Raw genomic sequence first — 27,494 nt, 5'->3', positions numbered from 1 at the left:
AAGCAAGAACAGCAGAATGTGGGTAGGAGGACAAACTGGAGACAAATGACCAGTCGGTGCTTACCCCAGGCACACATGGTAGCCAAACTGTTGTTGTTGCCTAATTTCATCCTTTGTAAGCCCTCTATTGGAAGTTGTCTGAGACTTGGTTGATGTCATCCATGTAAGCTGATGTTTTATAGTGAGTTGAACACTCTCGGTATAAATGGCTAGTGGTATACTAAAAAAGTATTCACAGGGCATTCAACTTCACAGGGCAAGTTCTTGTTCCCAGGCATGGTGTGAGAGAAGGGCATTTTCTTTTAGCAAAATATGAAAGAAAGACTTCAAAGAAGTATTTTCTTTGATGGAATACAAAGAAGTCCTGTGTCCTTGAGGAGGATTGTTGGTATTCTACAATAGCTTCCAAAACTGGAGGCTATGCAATGACGTGTTTGTCTCAGAGTGTGAGTTTCTTTTAATTGGCACATAAGAAATGTAAAATTAGAAAGTGATACAGCATAAAAGAAGATAACTTAAAAAAAAAAAAAAAAAAAAAAAAGTAGTGGACTTGACCTACATTACTTGTTGGAATTTTGACTTTGTGCCTCATGGGTTCTTGCTGTATTTCATATTTTAAAAATTATGGCATCCTATAATTGTTTCACAGAATTACTTTTTAATCAAGCAAAGAATAAGACATTACTGCAGTTTGAGCTGCCCTCAAAAATTGTGTTCAGTCTTTTACTGACTTTATGTAGTTAGTTGCTACAAGCAGTATTCCCAGGTATGTCCCAGCTGAGTTTAATACAAAATTCTTTCTTTTTCCTTCTTTCAGTTGATCTTAAGAAAGGCCCATGTCCAAATGCTGCAAAGTCAAATCTCCCCAAGCCATGTCAGACTGGACTTCGTCCTCCAAGTTATTCGCGGTTGCCAGCGGCTAAGCTGGCAGCATTTGGTTTCGTCAGGAGCTCAAGCGTATCCTCCGTCTCCAGCAACCAGTCAAATGACAGTGCTCAGAGTGATCAAAGCAGGACAACCAACCGTAAGTCCAAAAAGTGGCCTTCTTTTGGGGGGGGGGATATAAAATAGATGTACTCTGGGATTGTCCAGACTGTAGTCTGCATACAAGGACTAAATCTCTGCAGAATTCACTGATCTGTTCTGTGCCACTGAGATGTAGGTTTGGTATCTTGATTTCCCAGAGTAATTCTATAAAATATTATTAATAATAGATGAATAGTTTCTGAATGTACATTGCACATAGAAGGAATTAGTTTTGCCTTTTGCGGAGAAAATTGTGTTGAGAGTGAACCTGAAGCATTTCTCTATTCGGTTTTTATGTAAAATACCTCTTCATACAAGCTGAAGTAAGTAAATAATCACAGTAATCTGTGTTTGGTAAGCACATTGCAGCCATGGAGAACAGTTTAGAATATATATAATCCAAAGTGAACAACGGAGTCTTTCTCATGCATTTTTTTTCTGTCTCTTAATATGCAGAATAATAAACATGTTTTAGAAAATTAATGCCGTTGGTATAAAATGTGATCAGAACTGATGTCGTAGCTATTGTCTCATCTCCAGACTTGGAAAGGTCCCTTGGCTGAAATGTCATTTCAAATCCTGTTTTCTGTAACGACTGTTAATTTTGTTAAGTACAAAATAATACCCACCGGAGTGTGCAGTCCTTGGGAAGTGTGCACAAGCCTTGGGCTTGCAGCAGAAAGGGGGATTGAGGGATTTTCATGCCCATTTTTCTTGCTTTGAAGACCAGATCGAGACTGAAGTGTGTCAATATCAAAGCAAGTGTTATCAGCTGGGAAGGGAAGCAGACAGGGGGACCAGGTGACATAAAGCACCAGAGGAGACAAGATGCTGCAGGCTCCAAAACCTTTCACTGTTTGTATTAATGCAAAATGAAAGACAATAATAAATAAAATGAAAGTAGTTAAAAGCCCTAAGGATTTTCCCTCTCCTCTCTTATATGGAATCAATGAAATGTAGAAGTGTCAGAACTCCATTGCGTTCTGACTTTTCCAGTGTTTCCAAGCAAGCACTTGTATCCTTGTTTTACTCTTGGGCTGATGGCTCATTTCTGTTTAGTTCCTACTGAGCTTTACTTTGAAAGTAGTCAATCTCTTTGCTTTACATTTTCACCCTACACCCTAAGTCTTTGGAAAGCATTTCCTTTTTTCTTGTGGTATAATCTTTTTGTCTTTGGTTACATACATTGTTAGGAATATAATTACTTAGTTTCTGATTAGTTCTAAGCTACATCTCTGCAAGAAATGTTGTGTAGCAATTTCAGGTGTGAATCTGAAAAAAAAACACCATGTGTAGTTTTTGCACTATCCTTGAACATAGCTGATGCAAACAGGTACATTTCATACATCTGAGAATTCTCTAAAAGGAAAATGCTCTAAACTGTGCAACCTGAAGCAACTGATCTCAGTTCAAAAACTGTACAAGAAGCACTAGTCATCTGAGACTCAGAAAGCTACATTTAGCTCTTCATTCGTCTTAAAAGAAGTTGATTTCATTTGTGTATTATGTTGTATTTTTTGTATTATATTTGTACATTAAGCCCTTAAAATCTGAAATCATATTTCAATCCCCACAAGAAAGTGGAAATATGTGTTGCATACATTTTGTTCCAGTCCACTTAGTTGAAGATGATAACCATCTTTAACTTATGATTACAATTTTGTGAACGACTTCATGTTGCAAGAATATCTCTGTATGGATATGAAAATTACCCAGGGGAAGTGTTCTGCTGGTACAAATTCATGTAGATATGAGCTTGGCCTGTCACCTGATGAAAACTGGGACCTATCATTTCTGCTTTTACACACAAATTAGATAACTCATCTAAGCAGTTGTCTAGTTTCTCTCCACTCCATGGGTGAGCAAGAGAATGGACATCTCCAGAGGGCCATCTGCCTGACGTGGTTTGTGACATGCACCGCTGTCTGGTACAAAAGTCACAACTTTTTAAATTTGTCTTTAATTCCAAATGGATAATGCTTCTTTCTGGACCAGGGTGAGAGAGCGAGAAGGGGCTTTTCCAAGGGGGTGAGTGCACACCCTGTATTTGGGGCGTTTGCCCTTGGGTGAGTCATCACTCAAGAAGTTACCAAACATCACCCATTTTCTTTGTATTAAAAGCAACATAATTCCCATTAATCACTCCTGATAGGACACCTTTCTTTCATGCATGGCAGAAGAAATGTTCTCTATGTACCAGCAAGAGTTAAATTAGGTGCCCAACACCCAGGGAGCACAGATGAGTTGCCTTCCATTCTGCTACAGCTTATTTAACACAGATCAGCAGTGCACTTCAACATGCTTGGAAAGCAACTGAAGAGTAGATGTAGGGAGAAGTATTGGCTCAGGAATCTTAGCATGACATGTTATTCCTTCCTTTCTCTGTCTGCTGGAAGAATGGTTTTATTTAAATTAAATAAATAGCTGATTCTGTAGTTACTACCTGAGATCGTGTCTTTGACTAAATCAGGCTTAGCAAAGGGCAGGGTAAAGTTTTACTGTTAATTTCCTAGCTCAGTAGGGTAGAAAATGCAAAATGATCTAGCTTCAGAAACCTTCAAAGATATACGATAACACAATTTCCTATTTAAGCAGTATCTCTGCGTGTCAGAGAGACAGAAGTAATTGAAAACATCTTACAAGTCTGCATATGTTATAAATAGAGGGCCTGCCACTGTTGAAAGTGAAGGGGCTCACCTCAAGATCTTATATCTGCCAGAAAAAAAATCACCATGTACTGGCAGTTTCTAAAAAGCAGATGGCTTTAGCCGGGTGGGAGGAAAACATAGGTTTATTCTGGGGGCAGAGTGTTTTATGGGAAACAGTGATTCTTTAAGAGGTCCTAGTGTGATCCTGTGCTTGCTTTTCTCTCCACTGCCAGATGTCTCGTGGTGTTAGCTCTTCCTGAACTCGTGATTCTTACATTTCTTTTCAGCAGTCCCAAGCGGTGTCTCTTTTTGACGTACTAATACCAGTGAAATGCTGTCTAGAGAGCAAAACCACACTTGTTTAGAGTAAGGAGACATGATGTTTGTGTTGCGGGGAAGTTTGTTACTGGAGTCGTGATGCAACAGCTTTGTTTCTAACCAGATTTCTCCCCTTCCCCTGACCTTTCTGCAAGCAGTAAGCCTGGATGCGGCATAGAGTTTGTGCTGTGCTTCTCAGCTGACTTTTCCTGGCAATTGCCTTGTATTCTTACTGACTCAATTAAACAGATTTGCAGTGGTGAGACACTGCCCTTTTCCCATGGTAGGGACAGGGCAGGCGGTGCAGCGCTTGCCTGCTTGCCCTCTCTCTTTCTTGGACTCTTGTCCCTGGAGTGTGGGTATAAGCGAGGCTGTGGTTCACTGATAACATACCAACTTCTACTGCCGTGCCATCAGCTGCTCGTCAGGATCAGCTGTAATGAGGCTCTGTTCCTAAGGGGTCCTGCCCAACCATGTGTGGCATCCAACATCTGTGGCATCCAACCTGTCCAGCCCGTCAGCAGCTTCTGGGGTAGGGAACTGACCTGTAATGCAGGGTCACTGCTCCATTCTGGCCATTTAAAATTCATTTTCTGGTGCTTACACACTTTGTGCACAGGGCAGCCAGAGTCCATGAAGCTCTGTGGGGACGGATGATGGTGGCATGTGAGGCAGCTTCTCACCTTGCTGAAGGAGGTGGGATGCAATGACAGAAGCCAAAGGCTTCTCCATTTTGAGAGATGCAGATGGGTGCTAGGATTGATCAGGAGAGCTGACCATGGCAAAGCACTTGCTGTCCTGCCATGTTCAAAATAAAATGGTTAAAATGGTTCAGGGTGAACATTTTGCTTCACATGCTGAGGGGCTGTTGTGTTTGAATAAAACATCTCAGAGAAACAGAAGCAGCAAGAGCTTGCCGCACCATATCAGAGGGGGCCCATTCTTTGTTGCTGTGAATGTTTCTCTCCACTCAGTGCAGAGCAAGCAGCTTTCCCTGCCACTTTCACGCCTCCCACCCTGTGATTTTCCACATGAGAGTATCTCTGTACCAACCTGCAGCAAGGCTCTGGTGAGGTCTTGATGTCTTCTGCTGGTACAAAGCCACAAGTTCTAACACTGCTGCACCTGGCTCAGCTCTCGGTCCTGCCAGCGGACCCCCCAGATTTGTACTGTGCTGCAAAATGGCTTTCCTGTAACATCTTTGTTCAAGGTGACCTAAAAAGTTCATGCTCACCCTCAGTTCCTGCCCACTACTCTACTTTTGAGATTTAAAAATGTATAATCTTCTAAACTATTTTTCTTTATTTATGCATATCAAAAAACTTTTTGATGTTGTTCACTTTCTAAATTGGCTAGGATTGAAAAACTCAGATACTTTAAGAGGGATGTAAGTGCTAAATATGAGAAAAATATGTGCGGTGCTCCAGGTGGGGTCTCATGAGAGCAGAGCAGAGGGGGAGAATCCCCTACCTTGCCCTGCTGGCCATGCTGGTTTTGGTGCAGTCCAGGATACGGGTGGCTTTCTGGGCTGCAAGTGCGCATTGCCAGATTGCGTTGCATTTTCCATCCACCAGTACCCCTAAGTCCTTCCCTGCAGACGTGCATTCTATACACTCTCATCCTGTATTCATATTTGGGATTGCCCCAGCCCATGTACAGGACCTTGCATGTGGCCTTGTTAACTGCATGTTGTTCATATGGGCTCACCACTCAAGCTGCCAAGGTCCCTCTGGAGGGCATCCCTTCCCTCCAGCATCGACCGCACCACGCAGCTTGGAGTCGTCCACAAACTTGCTGAGGGAGCACTCAGTCCCACTGTCCATGTCACCAACAAAAATGTTAAATAACAGCAATACAGAGGTCCCAACACAGCCCCCAGAAGGACACCATTCATCACTCGTATTCCACGTAATTACTTTTATGCACTTGATCAGAAAAGACTGTAATGTGGTGCAAGCACCACATGGGAAACACTTCATTAAGCACTGTGGAACAGTTTGATGTGTGGAGCAGTGCAAGAAAGTAGGATCGTTTAGAATGAGTTAAGGTACGATAACTGCTATGGGTTTTGGAAATGGAAAGATGTAGCTATAATACCAGGAAATACTTCTTAGTCATGAGGTCTACTAGTCTGTTAAATAATCTTCCAACTCAAGTGATGAAAGCCACGTTGCTTAAGATTCTTAAAATAGAATAATAGCCTGGTGTTAAAGACAATTCTTCTCTGGTGAGGTGCTAGACTAAAAGACATAATGCTGTTCAGTATCTTCCCACAGTTCTGAGTGCTGAAGCAATTTCTTTTCTGATAGAGCAAGGAAATTGTGATGAGTATTTCAAAACTTGTATTAGTGTCTCATAACAGCTATTTTTTTTGTTTAAAATTACAGAAATATGAAACTGTGTGTTTTGTGTAAACTTCCACAATCCCTTCTTCATCAAAATAGATTTCACACTGGTTTGGGGTCTTTCATTGCTTGGCCTTTCTAAATGCTGAGTTTCCATTCTAGTAAGCAGATGTCAAAGTACATCAGATTTGGGTGGCTGCAGAAATGAGGAAATTAAATTGAGCACAGAACTCTTGAAAAGACAGCTAATTGTCTCCAAAAAAGTAGAACATCCCAAACTGTGGCATGGTGGACAGATACAGCGATCACATTTCTGTGACTGATTTTCTGATCATTTTTCTACATAATAAATTGCATTTTTTTCCTTTTGATCCTGTTCTTGTATTAACATTTTGATGGAAGAATCACTTTATACCATCACTTTGCTCAGAATAGAAGTAAAACAGAACAGTGCCAAGTTAGGATTTTCAGCTCTGTGGGCAAAACATCTGGAAAAGTGCAGTGTGTCAGCCAGGAGCAAGGGCTGAAAAGACATTTTAGATGCCTTCCACTCTCCCAACATTTACTTCTCATACTCCATTTCTTACTGCTGTGGAAAAAAAATAAAACACACTTCAAAAGTGACTTGGAGGTACAGGCACAGCAGTCTCTCTGTGTCTGCAGAGCTTGAAACAACAGTGATGATGTATAAATTGTCCTTTAACTTCAGTGGTGCCTGTGAAAGTATTTTAAGTGCGATAATACTTTAATGGTTTAGATAATGTTTTTTCTGTTTACATGGTTAACCTCTTTCACTGCATGTCAGAGCACTCAGGATGAGGGAAGCAGTACCACACTGTAAGGATCTGCACCACTCTTCCCTGCGATGAACAAACAGGGGCAGGGAGATCAAGCTGGCTTGGAAATGCAGAACTATTTTTATATGAAGACTCCAACATGAAACATTTGAGGGGTTTACAAATTTTCCTTTCCTGAGCTGATACGTTTGTCACACCTGAAAAAAAAAAAAAAAGCAAAAAAAAAAAAGAAAAAGCATGAAATTCAATTCTGCAAAGTCAGCTTTTTATAAGGGAAGAACAGTTGAAAATTTTTGCCAAGCTCTATTGCCCACTCAACAGAGCACTTAACCTCGATGTTTGTTATTGTAGTAAAATGCCATATAAAATCTGCATTTTTAGAGGTAAGTAGACCAGTCTCAGAGATGCTGTGCCTGTGTGCTAAAATTGTCCTGGCTCAGACCTGGCAATTCCAGTTCCAGTTTTTGGCACTTATTTCTGTCTGGCTTTTCAAAAGTGACTTAAATGATCCACCTCACTTTTCCCATTTGTGAAACGGGGTGGGAAGCTGCAAATGGTTATACAGGTATTGGATAATGGAGTGACAAAGAGGTGATGGATAGTGACAAATCCTCTTTCCTGGCCCACTTCCACAGAGGATTATTTAGCTGATTACAAGTGCCTAATTTAGTTGCTGTGACTCTTAGTGTTTAAGCTCTAGAGGGTAAAAACCAGTTCAAGCCACCGCACACCGGGCTGCCAGACACTGGTGTCGCTGGAGGGGGAAGAGCATCACCCAATGATTAGATTATTTCCATCACAGGCACCCAAACTGCCTCTTTCCTTTGACTCTATGGGGAGATGTTGGCAGGTTGATTTATTAATTGGTCTCGAATGCAGCCACTGTAACAGCCTGCTGTGGTGCCCCTACACTGGGCTGTTTCATCAGCCTCTTCTTTCTCCCAAATAGTGGCTGTTCTTGTTCTGCCCTGGTCTGTAGGAGATCCTCGCCACTTTTTTATTGCAGTAGAATGGGCTTCATTCATTTTTAGAGGGATACAAAGAAATAAGTGAAGCCATTTCTAAAATAATCATTTTTTCAGTATTTAAATCCCCATTTTCTAAAACATCTAATCTTCAGGGAGCCTGAGGGTAATGCCCTCTTAGAGTGATGTGAGGGGGACAGGAGGCTGCTCCCCTCTGCAAGTGGGGTTAAAAGGGAAGTGCTGGTGGAGTGCAGCTTCCAAGCCTGGGGAAAAGCCACGGTCAGTTGTACCAGGGACAAGCACAGCACACATCCTTCTGGGGAGCCACAGCACTTGCTCCAGTAGCACTTAAAATGACCTTTTGAAGATAGGAAGGCAAGCAGCAGCTGGAATATATCTGTCACATCCACATTAAAGCGCTTCTGAAGAGCAGAAAACTCACTCTAAATTGTCTCCTTTCCATATTCTAATCTTTCTTTCTATCTGATGAGGGGGGGCAAATAGGCTTTTAGAAGTGAACCTCGTGGACATTCATTGGAATAGATTAATCTCCTTATTTAGCTCTAAGATAAATGAAGAAAATTAAGAAATACAGCTTTGAAGAAGCGAGATCTCTCCCCACTCCAACCCCCTTTTATTTTTTTACCTTCTGGAATAATCTGTCCTCTAATGGAATCTCAGTTAAAAGTCTTCAGAGTCTCCCACTAAAGAAGTAGGTCTTTGCCAGGACATTTGAGAAAAATCCCTCTTCGGCTTGCCTCCCTCATGTATTATCATTACAGTACATAAATCAATATTAGAAAGTGTTAATTTCAGGTACCTAACTATCAGGGCTTGTTCCTGGAGGCAGCTCTCACCTGGATACTTTATTGAATTCACCTGCAGTTTTTGTGCTCTTCCAAATTCAAGCATTTGGAAACGTAGATGCATTCTAACCTGAAAAGATGCTTCACCAAAAAACACTACATCAGGTTACATTTTGTATAATCCATGAGAGCAGAGACACTGAATGCAGCAAGGGACTCTGGTTTTAAAATACCTGAGTCAAAATGCTGCCCAATTAAACTAACTACTGCCAATGACAAACATTATTACAAACTTCTTTATAATAAGCTTTTTTTTATTTTTATTTTTTTTCCCCAAAGATAGCTTAGAAATAACCATTTATTTAAAGATACCAGAAGTTTGATATGGTAGCTCTGAGCCAATTCTGAGTCACAGTGAGGCAAAGAACTACCTGTATCCCAGTTTGGAATTATGGAAATTTAAAAATGAATTTTGAAATGATATTTGTGTAATTTCTCTTTATGGTCACATACCTGAGAGTGTTAGGTCACCTACCCTCATTTCCCTACACAAGAGGCAGATAACCTTGAGCTCTTTCAAGAAGGGCCAAATTAAAAAAAGTGAGGCTGAGACAATCTCATTGCAACCCTATTGCTAATAGCTTTTGTCAAAGGTGAAATATTATGAATTTGTTATGCACACAGTCCAATCCACTGTGTGCCTCGCTGCCAATAAACAGGACCAAAGTTAAAAGTACTGTAAATATTACCGGCAAATCGCATTTAGCCCAACAGGTTTCAGAAGCCAGAGCTGGCCTCTTCACAGCGTATGAAAAATCAATTAACAAAATGTTATGCCCCTGCAAAATGAAGTGTGAATAATAGACAAGAATAAATGGGGATGTGAAAAAAAGCGTGTGTACTTGTCCCTTTTGGGGAGGGAGAGTGACTGATTGGTTTAGGAGAAGCGTGATGGATTAGTGCAGGTAGGTATTAATAGTGGAGCAAAGGAAGACAAACTTCAAAGAAGTGTCTAATCTTTGATCCCATTATGAATCCTGCAGAATACTTGTGAATTCTAATTTAGTAGCAAGAAAACTGGTACAGCCAAAAGAGTGCAGTGCTATTTATAGAGCAAAAACTTTTCCCATGTAGAGGTTGGGCTGAAATCTCACCCCTGACATTTTTTCCATCACACTAATCTAGTCCAAACAGGTTAAAATTGAGGTCATTTGTGTAAGTCTTCCAGGTGCTCTTGAGAATATCTGCAATAAAGGGAAGAAACAGCATCTTTTGCAGCTTTCAGTATTGCCACAAGTCTGTTAAATTGTGATCCAAGAGCTTAAAAATTGCAGCTTAAACTGACTTCCCTTCCAGCTTGCTGCTTGACAGCCTCTAGAGGCCTATGTAAGATTACATGAGGCTGTAAACAGCTAAAAATGTTGTGGTTCTTTGTCTTGTGACAGGTGCAAGACCACAGGCTTTCAATTTGGGATTTCCTAAGTTAATTTAAATGCTACAAGAAAGCTGACTGAGGTCTGAAATAAGTAAAATGAGCACTGGCAGAAAAAAAAAAAAAAAAAAAAAAAAAAAAAAAAAAAAGACAAAGTGAAGCCCTCCTGCAAAGAACGCTAAGCTGAATAAAATGGAAACAATTGCACAGTATTTTCATCCTGGGTGGCAATTATCACAAAATGTAAGTTATTCGCACCCTAGACATCAGCAATACCACCATCAGCAGCTAGCAAACGTTCGGCCCTTTGGACATGAGGTTAACAAATCGTAGTATGCCTCCCGTGGGGCAGACTTAAGGGTACACCTTTTGATGCCGTTGTTTTTGGAGGAGAAAGCTGCTGCTGTTCATTTTGTCTATGAACTGCAAACAAGCCTTGGATCTGTGTTCCTTGTGGCAAGGAGTGAGTTAAGTTGGACTACATGATATAAGTTTTTAATTTATGTTGTTCCCAAGTTAATGGGCTGCAGGTATGGTTTCATGCACTTCATGTTACCATCTCTGTGCTTACAGAAGGCTACACGGTCAGAAGTATTTATGGAGAAATATTAGCATTTAGGATGAGTGCATGAAGTGCTCTAATACACAGGTGTGGACTGGATCTTGCCAGAATAACAGCAACCTTTTCACATAGACCCTGACATCTGATCGTGTGGGGGTGAAGTCTGTCTTCCTGTGTGTGGATTCACCAAGTCACCATGAGACTACCTTGCCATGTTAGTGCCATTTTAGTGTCATGTTAAAGGAGGCTCACACTGTCTGAATTGGGCTATCAGGTGTTGCATGAGCCCAGACCAGTCGGTTCTTGCATGTTGTGGACCTTTCTCCAACTGAACATGAAGTTGGTCTTCTCTTTTTGTTTTCTTTTTTGGAGCAACCTTATCAAAGAAGACAAATTCCATAATTTGTCTGCATAATTTAACTAATAACAAAGAAAGAAAATAGCTTCTAATTGGTGAACAAGAATTGGGAGTCACCCCTCTACCACACCATTGGAAAAAAGAGAAGCAATGCAGTAAGCCAAGGAATGAGTGGTTTCCTACTCATCTAAGAAATAGTGTCCATTTCAAGTGCTGCGATAGTTTAGTTTTGTGTTTTAACAGTGGCCAACTTCTTTTTTATCACACAGTAGAGTTCTGCTGTCTTCCAATCAGTCATTTCTGGAAAGGTCTGTACAACCTCCAGGGAAAACTAACTAAAAGTGAAGGAGCAATGATACATTTTGAATAAAAAGGCACATCTTGTTCTAAATATCTTACAAACATGTTGGGACTACTTATGGGAAACCCTTCTGTTCTTTTCTCCTGCTACTAAACTGTATGGATTAGGAAGGGCCAGAGCTCAGTTTGTGTCTAGAAGAAAGTGGTATGACCTTCTTGATGAAACAATTAAGAATGCATGATTTTTAACTACTGTTTTTCTCCTTAAAAAGAATATATAATTTATTTTGATCTTTTTGTAAATTTCTACACAGTTCTTACCACAGAACATGAGGTGATCTAGGAATTAATATTACTTCTGCAATCTGAGGAAAGGGGATTTCCCAATGAACATTATTACAATAATTTATTTAAACTGAAGGCCTATTTTTAGATGTGTCCTGGGATAAAACGTTCCTTCTCTGACATGTTCTAATGTTGACTAAATGTATTATGTACTGCAGCTAGGTATCTAAGGAATTTTAATTGTCTCAGAGGTACACAATAGCTTTTTAGAATTAGGATATTTATCACTTGTCACAGCTTGTAAATTTAGATACAGAACAGGCCTGTACACTGTCAAGCTGTGTGGGAAAGTAAGAAGAATAAGAGGTAGCGTCATAGTCTCTGTATGCCATCCAAACGCAGCAATAGCTAGTAAGTTCTAAAAATATCTAATATGTAGATTAAAAAAGCTTGAACCTGAAAGTAAGATGCATGAAAATAAATTTTAAAAAAATTGCTAAGACACTCTCTCCTACACACACAGGTCAGTCCCACTCCTTTGGGAAAGATAGCTCTGAGAAATGTGCTGAATTATGCAGGGTTTACCAGTGACCCCATGCAGGAGAGATGCTGGAGCTCAGTGGTGATGGTGGGAAGCTCTGGTGAAAGCCTGCACTCCTGAACTGTGGTCCATCTGTTGTGTATATCGAAAGTAGGTGCAGATAAAAACTTCAGACTAATTGAACGAAGCCCCAAGCAGCTCGCTAAGTGATGTAAGTCAAGTTGAACAATTTTCTGCTAAGATTAATTCAGTATTTGCCACTTCAGGGCATGCCAGCTATCATGTTATATATATATATATATATATATATATATATATATATATATATATTAATCTTGTCCAAAACATCAAAGATTGATACATTTTGAAACAGACTGGCTTTTTCATGAAGCCCACAGTAAGAGTGTTCCCAGATTTGTAACCACGTCATTTTTATTTTGTTTTAGATTGGTTAGGATGGAGGGGAAACCTTTCCGTAACTGGTATCCTGCCAGTTGTCATAAGCTGGTTCCTGCCCTTCGCTGTGGGCTGTGGCGAGAGCTTCTCCAGCTCCACCTGGGCAGAGGTGAAGCAGAGAAGCAAGGTCATGCCCAGCCCTGGTGTGGGTGAGGACAAAACATTGTGGGTCCTTGGCCCAGTGGGGAGAATTTCCTCTAGCAGCTTTATGGGACAGAAGCCATGCCATAATGGTGTAAATGCTTCTCATTTTTATTTACACACTGCTAATTTGGGGAATAGAGATTTAACCACTGTTGATAGAAGCACTGGTTTCCTAATGACTATTATTGCTTCCACATGATAAATATATGTATATCAGAAGAATTATTAGGCATTAGCTGAATGATTAGGCATTAACTTCATTTTTTAATGCTTCTTGTGGTCTGATACATGTCTGCACAGAGCCTCTTCTTCATCTTACTTTTCTCTCTGTTCATCAACAATGACCCTCTGTACTACATTCCCTCTCTTAAGAACTTTAAAAATGTGAATGGTGTTTCATTTCATAGTACTTGTGCACTGTCTCTTCTGCTGATTTGTCTCATGCCTTTAGATAAGGGTCTCACTGTCTTACTGGTGCTGTGCAGCATTTGCCTTGCACCGCACATGCTCCCAGTGATGTATCTGATCTGGAAGACTGGAGCTAATGTGAAAATTGTGATAGCATTTACCTCCACTACAGTAAAGCTATTGCAGTTTGTAATTAACTAATGAAATGTATACATAATTACCTTTGATAATGCTTCCTGGAAACTACTGCATGCTTGCTTGAAAGTTTACCTCATTGTAAAGGTATTTTGGAGGGAACTTTTGGAGTGAAGGAAGCTCTGATGGAGTTTGAAAACATTTTTCTCCAGGTGGATTGTAAAGATGTCAAAGCTTTCTCCAGACTTGGCCACCTGAGCTTTTTGCAGCCTGTCTCCATCACAAGGTCTCCCTATCGCTTGAAGCAATGCCCTGGTTCACCTTGCAGCAAGGCTAAGGTGTGCTGGTGTCTCACATTGGCAGCTGGAGCTGAACAAACTGATTGCAGTGGATAACTTGCTCAATCAAATTAGCCCTGCAGACTCTGAGCATGCATAAAATTTGCCTGTGGCTAACAAGCTCCTGATGCCACTGACGTGCTTCCTCTGCCTGATCGTGGAGGTGAGGAGCTGTGCTCGCGTGGTGTTGATATTTGCTGCTGTTTCACCTCATGCAGCCACAGTGCTCCGAGGTGTCTGCTGAAATTGGGGGTCCCAATGTGAGTAGGGTGAGGCTGTGGACCAAATGCTCTCCATTTTCTCAGCCCGTGTCCTTGGCTTGGTATTGGACCTGACAATATTAATACAAATCTGCCTTGAGAGTGAGTGTTAAGATGCAGAAGCACAGCATAGTCAAATAAAACCATGAAAGCTAGCCCGATACAGCATTTAATGTATTTTATGCCCCGTGTTATGTAGTGTATATTCCTGCTTATCAAGTGATATGTTATTTACAGCATTTTTGTTATGCTTAGAATAAATTTATTTAAATTCAACTTCTCTTTAACATTAGCTTGCAGACTTGGGGCAGGGGAGAGATAAGCATGTCACTGTTGACATTAGACTTTTATTGCTCAGCGGTCTAAATTCTGCTTGGCAGATTTCAAACTGTTCAAGTGTAGCAACATTTTAGCAAAGATATGATAACAAAATGCCTTATAACTTATTGTTCATGTGGTGGCAGGCTCAGATTTTACTCTCCCTTTTCATCTTTGTAGTATTGTGCTGTTGTTCAGGCAGCTTTTCAAGTAAAGATTCAAAGGAATTGAATAAAAGTGTACAAACAGTTTCAGAGTGATGTGAGGGCACCAAGAAATGGGAAGGGATGCCTCAGCTGGGGGTGGCCCAAGGATCCATCCTGCAACAGGAGTCCTAAACTGCTCAGGGGTCGTGGCCCTCTGCAGCACGGGTTTTCAAGGCAGACTGCCCAAAATCTTGGAGTGGTTCATAGGAATAAAGACAGTAACAGTACAGAGAGTAACTAAGGGCTTAAGGATCGCTTGCACTTTTATTAACATGAATAATTTCTTTAATTGGCTTCACGGGGACTAATTGGTGCCAAATACCTTGGAAGGAGAGGTCTCTAACAGAGCGTGCTGCAGCACCAGCTGGCAATCCATATCACTTGGGGGTTTGGGAACAAGGTGTTTCCACTTCGTTTGCTAGTGGGAGGTCCAGCAAGAGCAGACAATAAGCATCCTACATTTGCAAATATCTCACTTTTGTTTTAAAAAACATATCAAAACACCTACAACAAAACACAATAGATTAGTAGCAACATGAAGTGTAACTTTTTTTACAGATACTTATGCTTTTGATATTTATAAAGCAGTTCTTATTGAAAGGTATTGGTGAATATCGTATTCATCTGTTGGTTTCCTTACAGAGAACTGTTGGATGGCAGGCAAGTGTTAGCATTATTGTCTTGTGGAAAGGAGAAGTGAGGAACATGTAAATGTGCCATGTTTCTCGAGTGAGCCATCTTGGAGCACAATGGAAGAAGATTTGCACGGGATATTTGGAGCCCACGTGCCTCCAGTCCTTTGGACCTGCTATGTCCCAGGGCAACCAGTCTCAGAGACCTGCAGATGAGCTTCCTGGGAGCACAACAGGGAAAGTGGCCATCAGCTGAGGGAATGATGCTCTAGAAGAGATGGTTTCCCAAAACCATACAGGGGGGAGCATGGTAACACTGCAGCGCGATGTTTGAAGCATTTCAACACAAATGTCATATTTATCCACTTCCTCTCATCTCCAGTGGAATAAAGTTTGGGTCCTTGGGGAAAGTTTTAGGAACATTCATGCTTTTGTGTGACACAACCTTGTCCCCTCCAGGCGCGTTGAGGAGAACTTGTGTGGAAGCATCTCAGCAGTGAAGTACATTTAGTCCTTAATGTCTGTAAAGTTGGATTTGGTATTTATCATATCAAAGTATTCAAATTTATGAAGCAGTTTCTTGGAGCTCAGTTAATCCCATGGGTGACTTTTTTACAAAGACTGGCAGCTGAGCTGCCTCTCTGTTAACACTGCGTAGGGAAAAGAGAGAAGTGTGTCATGAGAACTGCAGGGAAATTAGAACAAGCTAATCAAAGAACAGTGAGGTGAGAAGTCAGACATTAAAGGCACTTTCTTATGGACCAGAGAACTAGAAATGTGGTCCTGGTGTGTATTATATTTTGGTGCACCAGTGAAAGTCTGTACAGTCAGAATGCAACCAGAGAGGACCATATTCGATAGCAGTTACTTTTTAATTAGGAAATTATAATGAATATGTAAAACATTTCACTAAGCTTCCTCAGGGAGATCAGAGATATAGGATCTTTGAAAATAGGGCAGGAGTGTGAGGGGAGAGGCTGTGAGATGTCTATGTCCCAAAGCACGATCAGCTATCTTTGAATGATTTGGGGCAGATTTCTCTCTTTTCTTGTTTATAACAGGTTTAAATGTTGTAGGGTCCCCATCTTGCCTATGAAAACTATCCCTCTTCTCACTTTTTGAAAATCATTGATGCTGTCTACCCTATATTCCTCTAGCAGGAGTTTAGACCAGTTTCTCATGTTCTATCTGCAGAAGATGCAGAGAATTGTTTCTATTGGCCTAATACATATTTGAAGACTGTTGTCATGTCTCATCCCAGTTGCCTTCTGCAGAAACGAATCAATCCAACTGCTTCAGCTTTTCCCTCTAGACCATACTTTCAAAGACCTCTGGTCGTTTCCTATTCCTCATCTTTGGACTTTTTCTGCTGTGTCTCAGTGTGGTTCCCAGAACTGGATGAGTCACAGAGAGACAGAGTTAATATAAACCTCATTTTGCATTTTTTATTTTTATTTTGCACCAGAAATCAGCCACTGGTCCCCTTCAAGGACAAGGAAATTAAACCTTTCAGAGCTGACATGACTTGCCCAAGGCTACCCAACAGGGACATAGCAGGGCCAGAAAGTGGACCCAAGCCTACAAACTCCCCAGTCAGGCCCTGCATTTCTGTGAAAAATGGTCTTCTTTGGCAAACACACAGTGTGCAAGTCTTTCACTAATGAAATGTACCACATATCATCACTAAAAAATCTGGACTGTCCCCAGTAAGTGATCCTTTTTCTTACAGAGGGTGAGATGTAGTACTGCCTCTTGTATTCATATGCTGGCTGCTCTCGGAGTGGTTTTACCCCATCTGAACTCCTACAGGCTTTGGTCTCTTGAAGGTTGAGGACATGGTGCTTCTAAATGTGTTTTATCCTCTCTCCTGACACCTTCAAAACTTTCCATAAATGAAAATGAGCATCCAAGCTCTTTCAAGCCATGTTCAGAGTTAATTTGTTTGCGTCTTTTAGTGATGGATTAGTGAAGAAAACCAGAGCACTTAAAGAAAAGAGCTGGTATATTCCATGTGTTCCAACCAAACACATTTTACCTGCCCAATCAAGTAAAAATACAAGTAGCTCTAAAATGAAGTGGTAGGCGAAGTTGCCCAGCGTGAGCTGCAATTGCTGCAAATATATTTCTCCTTAATTATTGTGCAGTAGAGAGTACATTAAAATGTTCAGCCTTTTCCTTAGTTGTGTGGTCTTTGCTGAAACAATCAGCTCAGCTCAGCTACACTGAGTAAACACATGCTTATCTATCTGATTTAAAAATATTCCAATTATTATTCGGCTGATCTATACATCATATCATTGCAATTGCTCAGACGTATTTAATTTTATTTTATTTTTTCCCCTGGAGTACATTTGTTTTTTTCCTCAGCTCTATTGGAATAGTTTATCTGTAATTTAAAACACAGGAACTTTCTTACCAGTGGAAATCAGTGCGCTAATTTAATACCAGCAATTGCTTAACCTATCTAATGCCACAGGGACCCCAGTGCAAGAAAGGGTGTACTAATATAGCTTTATGAACATGCAGCACTCATACCAGCACACTGCTGATTAAAAAACACAGGAGGCATTTCTTCAAAGGATTCTGAATAAAGCCTTTGGTCCTATTTCCACACAGGGAAAACGGATTTTTTTTTTTTTTCATTGTCCTAAATACATTTGTTAGACTCCCTCATTTTCAAGTGAAACTACACAAGGGAAAGATTTTACATGTGGTTAATCTATAACTGAAAAGAATTGATATATATATTTGACCTGACAAATTTTTCAGCATTTAAAATACTTCCGAATCCTTCGAGAGTGCTACTGAATCTCTCAAACATGCACTTATAATGATTTAAGGATCCAGACTCTGGAGATTTGGTGACCCAGTTGTTCTCTGCACTGCTGTGCACAGGAGTTGCTTTGGATTTTATTCATCCAAATAGTTTTTGAACCCTGTAAACACACTCAAGACTTTGTGAGTACTAACGAGCACTGCCTGTGACATAACAAAGCAATGTTCTCTGGCCAGAAGCTCTGGGACAGGTATTTGGGTGAGTGCAGGGCCCCGGGTTAGATTGCCCTGTGGCAGTCTCTGCCCTCGTCTTTTCGTGGGCATGGCCCAACTTCCCCGTTTTTCAGCCTGCTAAACTGACATCTACTCTCAGCCACTGCAAGACCTTTAAATGTGTCATGGTTACTGAAAGTTTTGGTTATGTTGGATACTGTGGCTTAGGAACAGCCTGGAAGTTTTGAACTCAAACGATTGCTTCTTTCAACCTTAATCTTCTCTATAGTTCAGAACAAAGCAAATACTTTTACTTCCTTTGAGGTACAATGATGGTTTTAACATGCTTTAAGCTGCATTTCAGGGTTGTATCAGTCTCTTAATGCTTTATCATGTGACACTAGCTAGGACCCCCTAGTATTACCCACTAATACTCTTATCTATGAATTATTTCTGTTCCAGCGAGGGAGGAAGAGATTATTGTATGTGAAATGATATAATGGTTAGCAATTATCTCTCCTGAAGCAATAGAGGTGTATTAAATGAACCAATCTTGGTCATCATAAAAACCACTGTATTAAGCTGTAAAAAATTATCTGTTACTGGCAAAAATAAGTGCATATTTATCAGCAGCTCTCAATATTTTAATATACTACCTCTAAACTAGTAGTCTTTAAGGAGACGCACGTTAAAAATTCATTCTTTATATAACAAATGGGACCTTTGATAGTTAAAATGGAAGAATGAAAAGTCTAAGATTACTGTTCATTTTCACCTATGACAGTCCTGCTATTTGGATTGATTGTTTACCATCTAATAAATGTAATTCCAAGCATCCTGGCAGGGTATTTCTGAAGTATGCTTCTCAGCTGCACGCCTGTAGCAGCAAACCTGCTGTTTGTTTAAAAAGCTGCTCCATTATTTATGCCACTACCCAGTTTATTTGCTCCATGAATGCTTTGGGACCCCATGTGTCTTCCCTGTCCCTGTGCGCTCTTAGCACTGATGCTTTTGTGCCAAGCTGGCTTCCCAAGCTGCTGCTGGGGGAGATGAAAGAGGGAGCGTCACCCCAGAGGAGCTTTGGTGGTATTATGATGCTGGTTGCTTAAACAGCTGAAGCAGTTCTGAATTTACAGGGTGAGAGCAATTTGGGGCTCTGGTCACCAGCAGATGAAAGACAATCCTTTCTGGAACCTAACTAGTGAGGACTGCTACATGTCACACACTGGAGACTTTGCATGAAGATCAAGAATGATTTCTAGAGAAGCAAAATGCTCTTTCCAGGCATCAGCTGCAGCTGGCCATGCCAGAACAGTACCAGGTCATGGCACTGCAGATAGTTCATGGAAAGCCCACCATGATCTGTGTTTGCTTACTGATAGCTGCTGTAGGGTGCAGCTATATAGAAGGTTGCACATGCCCCAAATATTGCACCCACATACCTCCTCCTCTGAAGACACATCCCATCCTCCTCCTCCCATACCACTGCAGGTAAAAAATCGTGCATTGTGATCAAGTGTCAAGTGTATTTTCCTGTCAAGGGCAAACACACCTTTTTCCTTCACATATAAGTAGGCTTTGGCAGGGAATGATCCCTTTAATCTAGTTGGTAAATAATAATCTACGCTACAGGATGGAGAATTTAGGTTTATGGAGGAAAAAATAATGGAATGGAACAGTGAGAATGTATACATACAGAAAGACTATACCTTTTTAGCAGTTCTGACTCAGAAACCACAGGTAGAGCAAGGCACTCTTGATTAATTGGGCCAGCTCAGTATACTTATAGATTTTTTGTTGCTCACAGACCTCTCTTCCATGCACCTCTGAAGGCAGCCAGAGTGTGGTCAGAACAAGAGCAAGTACAGGTCCTCCCCTGGCAAGAGCCTCGGGCACCTTGCTCCAGCATAACGGGTATTAAAAAACTCCATGTTAGATCTTGGCCTCCAAACCAGCTGAAATATAAACAGGATGTCTGTAGCACCAAGCTGTGTCCTTAAAAGTACCATAAACAAAACCCAGGGCCATGAACCTGCAGTGCCTTGGAGCTCTGCCTGCAAGTGCCAGGGACGGGATGCTGCTCATGTACTCGATGAAGCATGGCCTTGTCAGAGGCATTAAAGTGACATGTTTAGCCAATAAAAGGAAGTTAGAAGCTACAAAGCCCTTAGCCACCTGTCCAGTCTGTCTAAAGATTTTCTGAGAACATCTGGTTGGAAAGGAACTTGTTTGGACAGGATGGATTGTGCTGAGGGATAGTTTAGCAATAATAATAATAATAATAAACAATTCCCTCTCCCATTCAAAAATAAATGTACCTTTTCATTGTGGCACTTGAGATTTTTCAGGGTTGTTTTTCTTTTTCTTTTTTTTCTCCCTCTCTTGTTCTGTAAAAGATGCTCAAACCTGGTCATTTACTTGTGCTGCTTTGCTTTTATCCAGAATGCCCTGAGTGTAATGGCATTTGATTGCTCACAAAGACATAAGAATGTTGTTTAAAGCCAAAAATAATTAATCTCATTATGTTCCCTATACATTGGGCCATGCCAGGGCAACCTTGCACCTTCTTCATGAGATCAGTCGGGACCCACCCCTGCCACTCTGGGGACATTACCATGGCAGGAGCCACCCTCAGCACCCAGCTCACCCTAACAGCATTTGTGCTGCCCTGAGCACAGCTCTGGAGCCCCACTGTGATGTCTCAGGGCCCAGGAGGCCATGTGGTACATCACAGCCTGACTGGATTTTGCCAGAAAGCACTTGGTCAATGCTGACGATGCCAAGTAGCCACCAGCAAGATGCCACTGAGAAATCATGGTGTGACACTTAGGGTCACAGGAGATGTCATGGTGTGCATTAGTGAAAGCTGCTGGTGGTAACAACAGCAGTAGCGTCTGGGCAGCTTCATCTTTTTCTTATTAAAACTGTGAATCTAATAATTTGATTTGAACTCTGTTTATTATTAGCTGATGGAAATGTGTTAGAAGAGCGTGAGCTTCCTCCTTAACCACCTAACAGCTTGTTTTCACTTCTGCTCTTAGAGAATGTGCCACTCAAGGACTTCACCTGATGGCAGTAATAAAAAAAAAAATAGGAAAAGAAAAAAAAATAGGGAAGTAATTAAGACATTTGAATCTGAAGTTTTTATATAAAATCAGCTGGATCCAGGATCTCTGTTGATAATGTGGTTTACAGCCGTGTTAATGTTTGGAAATAGAAGCTATTTGTTTCAGCTACACGGATTATACGATGGAAAATTTGCGTGAGGAACCCACTATTTCTAGTTTATTCTGTCTATGTACCGTAATAACAGCATCCACAGACAAGGGCTCACCTGCACGGGTATGCCTGGAAATCATTGTCGACTTAGTCTGTCCCTGCTGTTCCTCTTACTAATTTATAGTTTATTTGACAAGTGCAGACATTTTGCTGAGGTGCCTTTGGGTCTCTCAGCTGGCTCCTAGCCAAGTTTGCTTGTCAAGTAACCTTTCTTTCTTTTTTTCTCTTTTTTTTTTTTTTTTCTTCGTGTGCAATACGTTTGTGCTGGTTGCTAAGCAGATTACTTCCTAGTTGCATGTTTAACAAGAATGAAAATGGTAACGCAGGGTTCAGAAGTGCCAGATAGCAGCATGGTATTTTTTTGAGCAAGGAAACAGTAAATAAGGGGCTAAGATAATGATAGCTTCTGCTCCCGGGGATGGATTTTTTATGCATGAAATCCTCAAGATTCTGCTATTTGCTGTATTTCATGTTGTGTCTTTACTTCCATTAATGGCTGAAAATGTTTGCACAGGCAGCAAGAAATTTCAGCTGAGGAAATGTAAGTAATGTGGTACTTATTATGAAATAGATGTGTTTGAAAGTTTTACTATTTCCCTCCAATATCTTTTCTTCAAAATCCTTTTGGCTCTTGAGCAGTTTCACTTACCCTCTTTGTTTAACCCTTCCTTTATGAATGCCTTCAGGCGTAGGTTGTTCTAATGAGAAGTTGCCATGTTCTTTGAGCACAGTGAATCCTGATCATATTTCCTACTCACACTATTTCAGTATAAAAACATGATTATACTGATGGCAAATTCTTAGTCCACACAGCTTCTGTAAGGTGCATATCCTGAAGCAAGAGGAAATCAATCAAACTATTTTCAGCTTAATCTTACTATCGAGGTTGGTTTGAGGCTCTATCTGAGAACAAACGACAGGAATTTACATTAAGACCCCACAGTTTGGGTATTATGCAGTACTAAGTCAGTTGCTAGACTGATAACATAATAGCTTTATCCAACTGCACTTACATCATTACAGGTCTCAGTGATTCCATATTTAAAATGTTTTTGTTTTCCTTTTTTAATGTCCCTAAGCTATGAATGATGCAAATGGTTAACATTCAATAACACACCTTTTCTTGTACTCCCTTTCTTCTCTTATTTGTGCCTGGATTTTTTCTTTTATGCTACAATACAGCTAGGGCAGCAACATTTTTCCAGCACACAACGAGCCCCAGCCTAATATGCTGTAAATACCAAAAAGCCATGTAAAATCACCAGGGAATTTAGTTTGGTGGAAGTCCACATGTTTTAGGCGTACTTGTGAAAATGAGGAGCTTCTCACTGAACACGCTGAACCACAGCATGGCCCCAGGTTGACATGGAGTAGCCTGGAAGTCCTCGTAGGGCATCTGCAGGGAAGGCTCTGAATTCAGAACCACACTCTTGTCCTGCTCTGTGAATTTCACCCCCATGAAGGGCACTCTTGATGCAGGCAGAGCCATAGCACGCTTCCTCCTTGCATCCTTTAGGATGATGACACTGTTGTTAAACCAGCCACTCTTTTCACTAGAAATAGCCATGGGGAGACAGACACTTGTGGACAATTTCCCTGTAGAGGGGTGGTGGATTGTTGACATGATCCACAAATTTTTTGGTATTTACCTCATCTAGGAGGCAAGATCCTACTGATGCTCTTACTGAGGTAAAGCCCGCAAGATAAACTCATCATCTTTAATAGCAGGAAATTATCATAGGAGAAAGTTGATAGAAGTGTTTCAATCAGCAGAAACCTTCATTAAAAAAACTAGCCCTGTTAGACACCACAGGGTCTAGGATGATACAAGGGACCAGGTTGCATTAGCTCTGTTACTGATGAGACTTTTTATTTTCTCCACAAAACTGTTTCTTTCACACATATTAAAAAGCTGAAAAACAAAAATGAGATATATTATTTTTTTTTACATTCTCAAGAATTTTATTTTTCCCTGCTCTCCTCCTCAAAAGCTGAACAACCCTGTTTCACACAGATTAGAGACACTGAACAAATTAACAGCATACACTGGGAGAAAATAAAATTAAAACAAACAAAACACAGAAAAACAATTTCTTCATTGGCCTTTCCTTATCTGAGAGAACGGTAGACAATCTTGTCATTATTGCTAATGTATTTCCCCAAATGTGCTGGCTAATCAGTAAGTATAAATAGTTGAAATGAACAGTTCTACCTGCTAAGCATTGCCTCATGCCTACCTTCATTAAAATTTATCTACTGCTGTGTTACCCAATCACCCACTTTGATTAGATCCTCCTGGAATTCCTCTTCATTCTCAGTCATTTTCTGTAACCTAAATAATTCTGTATCCTCAGCAAATTCAACACCTTGCATATTGCTTCCTCCTCAAGATTATAACTAAAGTTGTTGAGCTGCACAGAAGTTAAGAGCACCTACATGCTCAGCATGGAAAAAAAAGTATATATATATAAAAAAGAATTAAAAAGACCATTTACTCTCCTTTATCACTTATTTTCTCTTTTTTAAAACTTTTGCATTTTCCCTGCAGTTGCAAACTTCCATTAATATTCTCCCTTGGGTGACTTTGCCAGTAGACTTGGGTAAAACCAAGTAAATGTGTTGCCTAGTAACTTTGTGACTTCATAGAGCTCTGCCAGGTTTATTGCAGATAATGTGTTCTGACAGAAATTTTCCTGCTAATACTCTATTTATGTTTAACCATCTGAGCTATTTATGTCTTCAAGGATTTTTCTTATGTTTAGGTGAGTGTTTGTATTGTACAGTGCAAAGTGAGCAAAAGTGTATTCCAAAGCAGAGAACAGATTCATACATGTTCCTTGCAATAGAAATATTAAAGAGACAAAACCACAGTGGTGTTCCTCACCATCATTTCTGTAAATGAAGGGGCACATTCACACAGCTGAAAATCCAATTAGAAGAAGTCCCAGGTGCTCTCACTTACAAAACTGTCTCTATGTTTTTGCTCTTTTCTAAGGGTGTTTGCAGTTTGTCACCTAGCATTTATTCAGTTGTTTCCTTTGTGTAGTGATTAATGAGTATTAGGAGAATGCATATCTAGCTTATGTACTATTAAAGGAAACTGGGGCAAAGCTGTTTGAGGATACCCAGTAATGGCTAGATATGATTTTCTCTCCACATATGTGGTTATCTTACAAGTTGTACAAATAGATTAGAATTAGAAAGTCAAATTATTTTCCTCCTTCTACAGTGATTATATTCATTGTAAGTGAAAGAGCTGTAGGAGCATGGATGGGCTAATTGCTAGCTGCATGAAAGGCAGATTAATACAGGTGGGTTCGTCCTGTGCTGACTTTCAAAGCTCTTGTTGCTGCCTATTCTGCTGCAGCTGCATTTGAATTGTCTCATGAAAGTATGTTTTGGGTCACCAAAATAAAAAGATCCATCTCGGTATCCTAAAGATGGAGCCATCAGATCTGCTAGTTCACCAGTTGTTCCACACCAGAAAGAAATCTTCAAAGAGGCAAAAGTCCCAAAACCATGTTAGAACAAGTTTCTGCTTTTTAGTAGTTCTGTGGATCTTAGCTGCTAGAAACAAAACACTAGTGAAACAAGCCACCCTTCTACACAAGGTATACAGTGTTTCTGAGTCAATTTTCAGCTAGAAAAGTTCTTAGAGCTTAAGTGGTAAAATAAAGTGTATGGCCACTAGAAGCAATGTCAGGCAACATGGGAGGACTACAGGATGCTGTTGTCCCTTGTAAGGAGAAAATTCATGTGGCCAAAGCTCAATTAGAGTTGAAGCTGGCCAGTACTGTGGGTCCAATGAAAAAGGCTTTTTAAAGTATGGGTCATGATGGGATTTCATTCCAGGGTACTCAAAGAGCTGGTTGATGTCACCATGAGAACTCTCTCAATTATTTTTCAATGATCTTGGGAATCTGGAGAGGTCCTACTCAACTGGAAGATGTCAAATGTTGTCTCAGTTTTCAAGTAGGGCAAGAAAGAAGACCCTGGTAAATACAGGTCTGGTATTTACTAGTCACGTTAGTGACTAGTAAAATTATGGAGGAGATTATCCTGGGTGTTATTGAAAAATAACTGAAAGACAATGCAATCATTGGTCATAGCCAACATGGGTTCATGAGGGAAGAGTCCTGTTTAATGAACTCAAATTCCTTTTATGGCAAAATTACCCACCTAGTTGACCAAAGGAAGCCAATTTATGTGATCTTTTTGGATTTCAGTAAAGCTTTCTATACTGTTTCTCACAGTATTCTTCTGGATGAAATATCCAGCATAGGGAAATAGATAATATAATGGGTGAACAGTTGGCTGATGGGCCAAGCTCAAAATGCTGTAGTAAATGAGTCTGTATCAGCGTGGTAACCAGTCATTAGTGAGATTCCACAGAGCTTCATTTTAGCTCCAGTTCTCTTCCATGTTTTTGTAAGAGACTTGAATGCAGGTCTTTAGGGTATACTAAGAAAGTTTGTGGATGGCTGTAAATTGGAAAGAGCTGTTGACTCCCTTGAGGGCAGAGAGATCTTGATTAATTAGAGGGCTGGACAATTACGAACCACATAAAGTTCAACAAGAGCAAGTGCCAGATTCTTCACCTGGGATGGAATAGCCCTTGGATATATGTACAGACTTGGGGATGGGAGGCTGGAGAACAGCACCTCAGAAAGAAATCTGAGGGTTCTGGTAGATGGCAAGTTGAATATGTGTCAAATGGCAGCCAAAAAGGCAAGCCTTGGCAGCCAAAAGGGAAAACCATACCCTGGGGTGCATCAGGCATAGCACTGCCAGCTGGTTGAGGGAAGGGATTGTCCCACTCTGCTGTGCACTGGTGCAGCCTTACCTAGAGTACTGTGTGCGGTTTTGGGTGCCACAATATCAGAAGGACATAAAATTATTAGAGAGCATCCAAAGGAGGGCTAAAAAGATGGTGAAGGGTCTCGGGGGGGAGAGGGGAGAAGATGTATGAGCAGCAGCTGAGGTCCCTTGGTTTGCTTAGCCCCGAGCAGAGCAGGCTGAGGGGAGGCCTCATGGCGGCCTGCAGCTCCCTCACAAGGGCACTGGGACAGGCTCCCCAGGGCAGTGGTCACGGCACCGAGCCTGCTGGAGTTCAAGAAACATTTGGACAGTGCTCTCAGACACATGGTTTGGTTTTTGGGTGGTCCTGTGTGGAGCCAGGGTACTCAATGATCTGTGTGGGCACCTTTTAACACAGGATATTCTATGATTCTGTGATTGTATAAGAAAGCATCCTGCTCCTTTGCAAACTTTTAAAACATCACAACTCAGAAAGATGAGTTTGGTGAAATCCCTACCTCACAATTCCTGCTTAGCCTTGCTTGAAAACTAAAAGAGTACAAATACTTACGATGGTTCAAACTACTTCTTTAGCAGGTTTTGCTGTCAGGTGTGCCAGTGAGCATTGTAACATAATGTTTTCTTTCGTATGTTCATCACTGGGGAAATTACTTCTTGAAAAGTGTTTACTGGACTATTTGTGAAATTTAGCCTCAAGTGATTCCCTGCTGGCTTGGGAATATGTCCCTTTAGTGCAGTTGATACAGCTGCTCAAACAGCTACCATTTAAATATAATTGCAAATAATGTCTTAACATCAAGAAAAAAAAGAGTCAAGATTTGAAATAGTTCCCTCCTTTGCTTGAAGACTAAGCATTTTGCACCTGCAAAAGAAAAGGTACCCAGCAAATATATCTGTAATTGTCTGAAACAGCAAATAAAGGGGAAGTTGGTGTTTGTTGATCTATGCTTACTTGTAATATTTGAAAGTAGAAGGGCTCAGACTTTTATTTTTTTCCTTAAAAAAAAAAAAAAAGCTATAAAACTGGCTTGGGTTTGATACTGTTGTCCCAGTCCTCTCTGTGCAGTGTTGTGTAGGGCATATTGCCACAAATTTTTAACATTCTTCTGGTGTCTGAATAGATTAGAAG

The 27,494-nt window shown here is 40.6% G+C and overlaps 1 protein-coding gene across 5 annotated transcripts in view; it reads left to right on the top strand.

Moving 5' to 3' along the window:
• Window positions 1-27,494, top strand: part of MTUS2 (microtubule associated scaffold protein 2) — a 275,206-nt gene that overhangs the window by 120,213 nt on the left and 127,499 nt on the right. For all 5 annotated transcript variants that reach the window (XR_011806475.1, XM_072032648.1, XM_072032650.1 and 2 more), the window contains one exon: window positions 818-1,024. Coding sequence is in view for 4 of the 5 variants with exons in the window: in XM_072032648.1 (XP_071888749.1) it covers window positions 818-1,024 (207 nt within the window). In the remaining variant the exon portion in view is untranslated. The remainder of the gene's footprint in view (window positions 1-817; window positions 1,025-27,494) is intronic.

Source organism: Anas platyrhynchos, chromosome 1 (genome assembly GCF_047663525.1).
Source record: "Anas platyrhynchos isolate ZD024472 breed Pekin duck chromosome 1, IASCAAS_PekinDuck_T2T, whole genome shotgun sequence".
Taxonomy (NCBI): Eukaryota; Metazoa; Chordata; class Aves; order Anseriformes; family Anatidae; genus Anas; species Anas platyrhynchos.
Note: the sequence above shows the minus strand (reverse complement) of the source record. Positions and strands in the feature narration are given on the sequence as shown.